General features: G+C 37.2%; 1 protein-coding gene across 1 annotated transcript in view; it reads right to left on the reverse strand.

The window, feature by feature from the left end:
* Positions 1 to 668: 668 nt before the first annotated feature.
* Positions 669 to 10,000, reverse strand: part of LOC138043148 (uncharacterized) — a 12,670-nt gene continuing 3,338 nt past the window's right edge. Inside the window, exons 4-16 of the mRNA XM_068889285.1 lie at positions 9,856 to 9,942; positions 9,037 to 9,078; positions 7,818 to 7,865; positions 6,769 to 6,887; positions 6,549 to 6,649; positions 6,127 to 6,205; positions 5,722 to 5,808; positions 5,431 to 5,509; positions 4,321 to 4,381; positions 3,910 to 4,139; positions 2,910 to 2,948; positions 2,142 to 2,214; positions 669 to 2,043 (exon numbers count right to left, since the gene is read on the reverse strand). Of these exons, the coding sequence (XP_068745386.1) occupies positions 5,764 to 5,808; positions 6,127 to 6,205; positions 6,549 to 6,649; positions 6,769 to 6,887; positions 7,818 to 7,865; positions 9,037 to 9,078; positions 9,856 to 9,942 (521 nt within the window). The 3' untranslated portion in view covers positions 669 to 2,043; positions 2,142 to 2,214; positions 2,910 to 2,948; ... (2 more) ...; positions 5,431 to 5,509; positions 5,722 to 5,763. The remainder of the gene's footprint in view (positions 2,044 to 2,141; positions 2,215 to 2,909; positions 2,949 to 3,909; positions 4,140 to 4,320; positions 4,382 to 5,430; positions 5,510 to 5,721; positions 5,809 to 6,126; positions 6,206 to 6,548; positions 6,650 to 6,768; positions 6,888 to 7,817; positions 7,866 to 9,036; positions 9,079 to 9,855; positions 9,943 to 10,000) is intronic.

A 10,000-nucleotide genomic window follows, 5' to 3' on the forward strand; every position in this document is an offset into this window, starting at 1 on the left:
CACGGTACAGAGATTCTAAAAGCTGAAGTTTCGAGCGTTCGGTGGCCAATTTATATTATCAACTCTGTTGATAAAACCAAATTTTTGTATCGTACTTCCCCACCGGCACAGCAACCACAGTTTCTTTGGAAACTACCCCCTTCAAAATTATTTCCAATCGGGTCATTACCTCACACCTTTGTTTTCCTCTAAGACTAATAAGGTAAGGGGTCTTAAGGGATGTAGTAATATATTGAGCCTTTACTTTCCTCGTTTCGATATTAATGCTTTTTTGGTAGTCATATCTTCAAGAATTACTATCCTCGTTTTGATATTACTTATGCTTTTTTGGTATTCATATCTTCTCGAATAATTTCTTAAATTACTCGTGAAACTTAACTGATCCAAATTTTCGCGTCAGAAGGACTGAAAAAAAGTTTTCTCCCGATTTGTATGGGCCTTTATCACTTGCAGGGTCACATTTCGCCTCTTTTTGTGCGCTTTTATAAATGCTTGCTATGACGCCTAAGAAACTACTTGCACGCCAGGGCAGCCTATATTTAGTGTTCCTTCACGATTCATGAACAAACAAATCTAGCAAACTGAAAGTGTACAAAAAGTGTACCAACAAACATCTTTTATTAAAATTATTGTTGAACTATAAAAAGTATGAAAAAGTACCACTGCTGTCATCATTAACTTTAATACAATTTTATTGCTCACACTCAGTTGTTCAATAATTCCTCTTTTAATTTTTTGACTCATTTAAGAAATGTCATGCACTTCAGATCCTGGCCATCATATGAAAGTGAGGCTGGAGTTTCTGCATTTCTTATGTAAATCTCAGATTAGTTAGCATTGCGGCAACGCAGTAACCCACTTTCGATGTATGAATATTCAGTCTCATTGAAACAAAAGGCATCACTGTGAGGCTCCAGGGAATAAATTAACTCATACAAATCCATGCATTGATTTCCCTAAGCCTTGTAATTACGTGTATAAAAGTGATGTCTGTATTATAGCAAGCTTCACTCCAACTTCACTGCCATGTAACAGCCAGGTTACCGATTATACCACTGTAAAATGGTCTATTAACTGTTTTGTTTTCTAAGGTCCATCTGTTGTAAAACCGCGTCATTGCGGGAAGTACACAGTAAGGAACTTTCTTGTTTCCCATCACAAACACCTTTTAAAAAAAAATCGCATCTATAGAGAGTTTAAGCAGGACATTTTCGACGAACAGTAGACAGTTGTGTGTCACAAAAGCATGCAAATTCACTCTTCGACTTGTCTCACTCAATATATCTAGTCAACAGACACTAAAAAAGCTTAAACGTCTTGCTTAAGCTCTCTTAGTCTTCTCCTATATTGTTTATTTTTTCTCTCGCCACATTTACCACTGACAGACAACGAAGTATAGAATGGGCCTTTTGCAACAGTTAGTCACATGACCTCTTTTTCATAGTCTTACATGAGTCTGCTGATTTCATACCAATCCTGTTTTTTTTTTACCTTTCAAACTGCTTTTAAAGCTTTCCTTCTAGATTTAAAGTCTGAAAATTTCCACATTTGCTCTCACTTATTTCACCCTTGGTAAGATTAAGAATCTGAGCTCCGTTTTTGACGCTTAATTATGGAAAATTCAACTGGAGAACAAAAGCTTTTCGTTCATAAACGATAGTATGGAATTTTCAAGTATTTTACTGATCATGAAATCTTTACCTTAAAGGTGGTTTCTCTCTCAAAATTTGTATTCTGAGTAGGTCAAACATGACCTCTCCATTTCTGGAATTTATAAAGCTTCAAGCTCACCAACTATCAGTCATGTGACCAGTCTGTTGCAAATGGCGCTAGGCCACTCATCTGACTACTGAAGAAATGCTATTTATGTACTCAGTGGGACTTTATTCATTTAATTCACTGTTGTTTTCAAAGTGCTTATTTCCATTGGCTCATTCGTTGTTCTCCAATTTCAGACGTTTCTCTTGAGGTTCAGCTTCATGGTTTTTCTTGGCTTTCTTGTTTTTTTCTTCTTCCGTTTGTTCTTTTTTTTCTTACAAATTCCTGTTTTAAGGGAAGAGGACCAACAAGGAGGAAGTGAGTGTTGGATTAAGATAGCTGGACTACCTTGTACAAATTGAATTGAGTGTATAGGTCTTTACCTTCATCTACTTGGTCTTCTATCGTGTTTTCTAATGACACACAATCTGTCATTGCTTCTGGACCAAATGTCACCTGCAAAAAAGAAAAAGAAGCAGAGTGGAAGTATGATAAGCAAAAAACACCAATGGTGTTTGTCACTTCTTGTCAAACTCCCACTTTCCATATGCTGTTTTACATGAAGTGCACCTATTCCAGGAAAAAAAGCTCTTTTGGGAATATTGACCAAGCCAACCAGTCCAGCCATTTCGGACCAATCCGGTCCAGCCAAATTCAGATTGATCCGGTCCAGGCAAGTCCAGTTCGATCCGATCCAGCTATTCCAGACTGTTCTGGTACAGCCAAGTCCAGTCCGCTCCGATCCAGCCAAGTCCAGTCCGATCCGGTTAAGCCAGTCCAGTTCGATCCGATCCAGCTATTCCAGACTGATCTGGTACAGCCAAATCCAGTCCAATCCGGTCCAGCCAAGTCCAGTCCGATCTGGTTAAGCCAGTCCAGTTCGATTGGATCCAGCTTTTCCAGACTGGTCTGGTACAACAAAGTCCAGTCTGATAAGGTCCAGCCGAGTCCAGTCCGATCCAGTCAGGCCAAATCCAGTCCGATCCGGTCAAGCAAGCCAGTCCAGTTTGATCCGATCCAGCTATTCCAGACTAATCTGGTTCAGCCAAGTCCAGTCCAATCCAGTCACACCAAATCCAGAAAGATATTTAGATCAAATCTCACAATAAGGTTCAAATCATATCAAAGCACAAGACACAAATTGCACTCACCTCAGGGTCGCATTCTTCTTCGGGCAAAGGTGTGACCTCCTTTAAAATCGAAAATATCATTAAATTGCCATTAGTTGATTTGGAGGAGCGAATGAGCGTATGCATCTAAGTAGGTATTTGAGTGTCATTGCATTCCATTACAGTCCTATTCGCCAAGAAAGTAAAATACAACAAAGAACAACAAACACCTCATGGAATACAAAAATTTTCTTTTATCAACAGAGTTGATAATGTAAATTGGCCACTGTACAGAGATTCTGAAAGCTGACGTTTTGAGCGTTAGCGCTTCGTCAGAGCGAATCGAGGAATTATGGGTTATGTGTAGATTTTACAGTAAAATAGGAGCAACGCTATTGGTGGTAACATGGAAACGTGAAAAATAGGAATAATTATATTAGTTAAATGATAAAACAAAATTTTTGTATACTACTTCCCCACAGATGCAGCACCACAGTTTCTTTCGAAACTACCCCCTTCACCACATTGAATAGATGCTTCTCATGGTGGTGGACAAAACACTGACCCCCAGTCCATGGACTGCCCTAAAATGGACTAACTCCTAAGAATACCATTTTGAATGAATACTATTGAAAGAATTGAATTGATTATAAAAAAAATTATACTTTCATTGCACTTACCTTATTTTCGTGCGCATGGTGACATGCAGCTAAATACAAGAACTGCACTGGTTTCACTTCACTTACATGATGTAATAGGCCATCATAACAATAACATCATCGAAAGGAAACCTTTTTAAAATGGCTGCTGAGACTTAAATACTGTTGATCAACACTGTTTAAAATGGGTGTTTAGGTTCAGGTAAGCACTGTTTGAGACGTGGCTTACATGTAGACAAACAGTACTCGTTTGAAATAGTATTTACAGGGGAGTCCATTTGGGTAGTCCATGGACCGGGGGTCAGTGTTTTGTCCTACACCACTTCCATTTTCAATAACACTCATCACACTGCACAGGTGCAAATGAAAGACAGTAACAGCACCTTCTCTCACTTCAGGTTTTAGGTGACTTGCGTTCTTGCTTAATTAAGTGTTTGTTCATAAACTTTCAGTGATTAATGTAGTGTAGTCTTGTTTGTTTCAGAACAAAAATTGCAAATAACATTCAAGTATTGCTTGTAATTTATCAGACAATCCATTTTCATCCTTGCCATCCTTAACTGCAGGTGGCCAAAAAATCCATTTAAAGCGGAGATACTTATGGTTATTGGTACTGAAAGCAAAGTAGTATTGTTGGCTCACCATTTATACAAAGACTCTTTTTTAACACTGAATAAGGCAAAAATACCAAAACACAGCCCCTTTAAGCTTACTCAACTTGAAATCAGTAACCAACTTTCAAAATCACTTTCTTGCAATGTGGTCAGCATTGAAACTGAAAGTCTCCACCATACCTTTTTGAAATACTCTTTGTCCTGTTCTTTTATGAGAAGGCGCCTCTCATTCAATGAATCCCTATGAATTAATGATCATAATAATTTTTTAATTCGGAAGGAAAACTCTATTCAGCAAGATGTCCAAACTAAGTTTTTTTTTTTTTCATTTTAATATTTTTTCGCTATTATTAATGCTTAGCAAGTTATCAAAAGTTAGCTTGCGTCCTGTGACGCACTTGTTTTCCTTTGGACACACACAATATAGAACAAAGGGTCCAATTGGGTGGAGATAAAACAAACAAATGTTTATGCAAATTACAGATGTCTGGAAAAAACAAGGGAATGGAATATTTCACAGAGAAATTGAATGTTCATTCTTATTTCTCAATGCAGAGAAATGACTGAGTTTCTCAAATTCCAAGGTATTGTTATTTTCAGTCGATTGCAGTCGACTGATTTTTTTGGTAGTAGCAAAAACGTGGGGCCGGGGTGCCTTTTTGCCCCCCCCTTTTTTTGCTTCAATTTATGTTTACAAGAAACTTGAGAGTGTTCAGTCACTTCATTATTAACGTTGGCCATGGCGAAGTCAAGGGCCGACAATGAAAGGTGTATTGCTTATATGTATTTACTCTTTTATTTCTAAATTACACCACAAGTGTTGTTGAAACAAATAATGCTCTTTTATGTAAAATTGAGATTCAGTTCTTTTTTTTTTGGCAGTGGAGATCTAGATCATTTTTCAACTTGAGCCAACAGTTCCCGCAGCATGCGGATTCCTTGAGAAGTACGTATACAGGTGTGATAGATAGAGCTTGACAGGCCATGCATCTCAATTTTGATCGATGAGTGAACGGGCTTAACAGTTTCAAAGAAACTGATCATTTCATTTTAAGTACATATTTGAGGGGAGGGATAAGACTTCATTTTTGTGCAATTTAAAAATCTGAAAGGGTACTGCAGCACACTTAAGATGAAACATTAAATATTCGTGAATATTAATTAGCTGGACCCCAAAAATTTTTCAAGAAGGGGTCCAGAGGGCTCCTAAATTTTGAAAAGCATCTCTGGAAACATCTCTGCTTTCAGTTGTGTTTGTATGTTTGTGAATTTTATAAGATTTTAACTTACCTTTTCCTTTTTAACTGTTGGCATAATTCAGCTGCACTTTGAAATGCAGGTATTAACTGCCTTCGATCGTAGTTGGCCGCTGTGAAGAACAAAAAGAGGCGTAAGATACAAAAGTAAGTTGCACGTTACAGGTCCCCACTGTTGCCATATTTGATTTGTACCCCAAAACCTAACCAATTTAATAATAAAAGGTTCACATGTAATGTATTTTCTGGCTGGTTTCTATAAACAGGTTGCCCAGCATGATAATACAATGAACTATTATATTGTTATTCATATCCGCTTTTTTACCATTAAAAATCTCTACACATTGTGGCATGTGACCGGGAACCACTACCAGCACTGTATTTTCTGCAGGCACTCCAAATCTTGATTGAACTATGAGGTAAAATTGAAAAAGGCACCAACTATATTATTAATGTCCAGACAAAATTTTAAATATAAGGTGAATGGTTGCTAACTGGTAGCTATTGACAGAAGGAAGAACAATAACTACTCAAAATTAGTGCATGCATTAATTCCCTCTTTTTGAGTTGTCTTCAAAACAATTTTTTTTTCTTAGCTGGCGATATCGTTGATAAACATGGTGGCATGTTCCCATTGATTTTCTTGATTTACAAATGATCTTTTGCTCATCATTCAATTCAATTGCCTTAAGTTGCAAGTTCATTCTTGCCTATGCCTTTTTATTCCCACCTTTGACACCCTCCACTGACTGGCTATCTGCAAGCCAAAACAGAATGCCATTCTGTCTTGGTAGTACTGATGAAGGCCCCTATATGTAATCAAAATGTTGCCATTAGTGGTAGGTCAACAATGAATATGAGAGGTATATTTGTAACCAAAATGGCAAATTTTACAAAGCCATGCTAAACGATCATAACAATTTCAGGTTTTTCCTGGTCAGTAAGACAGACTTAAATTGCATGACCCAAACCCTGTTCCAGGAAATGAAATTAAATTAAAATACATCTGTTTTAAATGTACAACATAACCATAATAAAACAATACTGTTTGTTGCACCTATAGTGGCAATGGTTACCATGTCATAGAAGAAGAAGAAAACATGACTTGGTCACTCTCTCTCTCTCAGCTTCAACCTGCAAAGGCTTACTTACCTAAAAATATCCCGAACATACGATTTAGCCTCCACTGACACCAAACTTTCAATCAAAGCAAGAACACAGACAGACACATCCTCCACGCCTTGACACAATAACTGGAATGGCACAGACGTGGAAAATATAAATACCAGCAAATGTATACTGTAGCTGTGTGAGGCATCACACCTTAAAAGCATAATGTCAAGAAGAGGACTATCTAGAATTTTGCTTTTACCTCATCCAATGAGCGCGTTAAACATGGAGGCAGATCTATTTCAAGTTCTCCAAGTTTGTCAACGAGCAAGGCCACTTCCTCTGTCCTTCCCCACACATAACTTTTCAACTTCTTAGTCCCTAAGAAACATTATTTATGATTTTAAAATATCAACAAGTACTGCAAGTTTCACAGACTGATCAGTATTATCAAATACACAAGTGTTTTTTTCCCAACTTGATTCATCAAAAATGATTAAGAGGAAGCCCTTTCTCTTTTTCAAATGACTTAATGTGCAATCTCACCAAAAAAAAAACAATAAGTGAATAAATAATTAAATGAATTATTATAATCTTTAAGTTGAAATTACTCTTTGAACTTGTGTAGTCTTTTTTTTCATAATGACAACCTCAAAAATTTTATCTCTGCATGTTCATCTTGAGGTCCCATGATTAACGAGTCAAATGGTCAATGAGTCAATGAGTCATGAGGCCTGAGTTAATGAGACCCACAGTCAATATAGCAATAATTTATTGATTAAGCTTAAGCCCTCGTTTCCGTGATTAGGCCTAAGCACTCTGTAAAAGTTTAGCTTCATTTTATGGGTTAGGGTAACTGCACTAATTCACTGACTCATTGACTCATGACTCTTTGACTTATTGATTCATTGACTCATAAATGCTGAATACTCGTTCATCATAAAAAAAAGAAAAAATACATAATAGCCTATACAATTACCGTCATTTTCATCTAAGCGTGGACACACGACGGGAAAACATGTTCTTCGAAGTTTCAGTTTGGCAGCCGTTAACATACAGTGTAAGCAAACTTTTGCGTGCGACAGTTTGACTGAATGTATTTGAAGCATACTTTATCAGATCAGGGTTAATTTCTTAGAAAAAGTCTTTGTTATCCAGTCTTGCTGCCATTCTACGAAACTTGCATAAACATCCCTCAAACTTCGAAGGATTGAAGGCAAAACTTGTCATGTTTGCAACCAGTTAGAGCATGTTTTCCTCGTGACGTGTCCACGCTTAGGTTAAAACGACGGTATTTTCCTTTTCACTTACTTGAAGTTAATCCAAAAAAATCGAGTACTTCTGACACATCGCCAGCTACTATGGTATGAAGAATAAAAGAATAAGACATTATGTTCAGGCAATGCAGCCTCTTGGGAAAGAATAACAGTAAATGAAAGAAATGTTTGAGTAGTGGGGTTAAGAGATGCTTTGAAGAAATGATCCTGGCACCTGATGGAGAATTTATATGCCTTTTTTTTTTTTAGCACCTGAAAAATTCAGTTGACTTCAACGGGATTCGAACTCTCAACCTCTGCGACGATCAGGGCAGTGCCCTTACCAAGTGAGTTATGAAGCCCAGCGTTGAGAGCAGGTAAATTTGTTGGGCTTACAGGTTCCCGTGAAATCACAGTAAAAACAGTGATGGAGAACATTATGTTAGATGTCATTATTCATCAATTAACTTCTCCTCTGGTGTTCACTATGCTATGTTTAGTGTTAGCTATGTTACTTCAATCCGTAGAAAAACACATTAAGCCCCACCCTGCGAGCAGAGGCTCGTTTTGTCTTTTTCTTTACTGTGGAGAAGAAAAGGCTCTGCCTGAATCATGTCAACTCTTTGAAGCGGCCGCTACCCGAGCTTCTGGACTAGTCAGTCTTGTTTTCTCTCATTAAACAGTGCGAGCATCCGTTTAGTGATAAAACCGACGGATGTTATTGAGCATGCTGAACCGTGAAAACCCAAGGTGGCCACGACATCTGGCATATTAGGCTTGGGTTTGAGACTGTATCCTGGCATCATGCAGCTCATACTCAATAAAGATCTTACTCAATCCATGCAGAATTTTTCTTGAGAACGCCAAAATTCAGGAAGAAAAAAAAGGTTATGATAGCAGGGAGAGTAAGCACATTTTCAAACTACAAATTACTGAAATAATTATTACATGTATACATATACCAATCCCTGTGTTATTGCTTAGGTAGTGCATGCTTGGACTCACTGTGACACTTTGAAATTTCATCACTGTGATTATGCGCCTAGTTTCTTATTATAGTACTGGAAATATTATTATAGTTGTTTCGAAAGGAAGCAGAGTGGTATAATAAGGAATACTTCATGTTTTCCCTTTACATATTATTGTTAACTGTAAGTGCCTTAATTAATTTGCAGTCCACTGTGCATGGATCTTAAGATGTTTTATGCATACCCTGCATCATAGCCTGCTCTTTGGTAAAAATAAACAAATTAAAAAAAAAAAAACTTAGTTACCAACATCTGGTCCAACACTGAGCATTTGGACTTTCCTTTGACCTATTGATAAAAGAATGAACAAAGAAATACATGTATTAAAAATTAGTCACAAAGGCAGCCCCCAGAGTAAAATCTGCAAATGTCACTTCTGGGGCTCATAACCACATCTATATCCACTCAAAATCATGGAGGAATGGAGATTGGTGTTCAGTTGTTTGAATAAGTGAAAATTACTCACTTGAAAGAACTCTTGGAGAACAAGAATCGCAATTGAACAATTCAAACGTTTGGAAACATCGCTAATGTAAAAGGCAATGATCAACAACAGCTAGCATGCTTTCACTTTGTTACATGTTTATCCAGTGACAACTCGAGAAGTTTTTATGAATATTAATTAGGCCCTACAAAAATCCAACCTCAGATGCTTACGTGGATACAAGGCGAATTTTGAGAGAAAAAGAGGCAGCCTATACATGGACTTTTATGGTGCATGGCACGTGTGATGGTCTGCCAGGCATACCAAACAATGTACACTGTAAATGTCACAGATGCTAAGGCATGCGAGCCATCTCAAGGAAAAGTTGTTATGATACAATCATAATAAGTTACGAGTCAGTGTTTTTGCAATTGGAGCATACAGTAATTTATTGTATTGTGTTATCTTGTGTTGACAAATATGGAGATTAAACAACTCCACCAATGTTAACATCATAAAACTTACATGAGATTCGCATTTGGACTCCAAATTAAATTGAAACATGCATACTAGGAGATGTTGCAGTTAAATTCAATTAAGCAGTAATTTTATAAAGATGAAATTGATATGGCTAAACTTACCAAACCACGCAGGGGAAATGGCCTCTTCATTTAGTTCATTTGTTGCACTACTACTAGCCAGTGTTGTTTGCAGTCTGTGTGTCGCAACTAAATAGCAATGTTTTAACACATTAGCCAGTGTACATTTACATGTAAATAAATTAAT

The sequence above is a fragment of the Montipora capricornis genome, chromosome 3 (genome assembly GCF_036669925.1).
Source record: "Montipora capricornis isolate CH-2021 chromosome 3, ASM3666992v2, whole genome shotgun sequence".
In the NCBI taxonomy this organism is placed as follows: Eukaryota; Metazoa; Cnidaria; class Anthozoa; order Scleractinia; family Acroporidae; genus Montipora; species Montipora capricornis.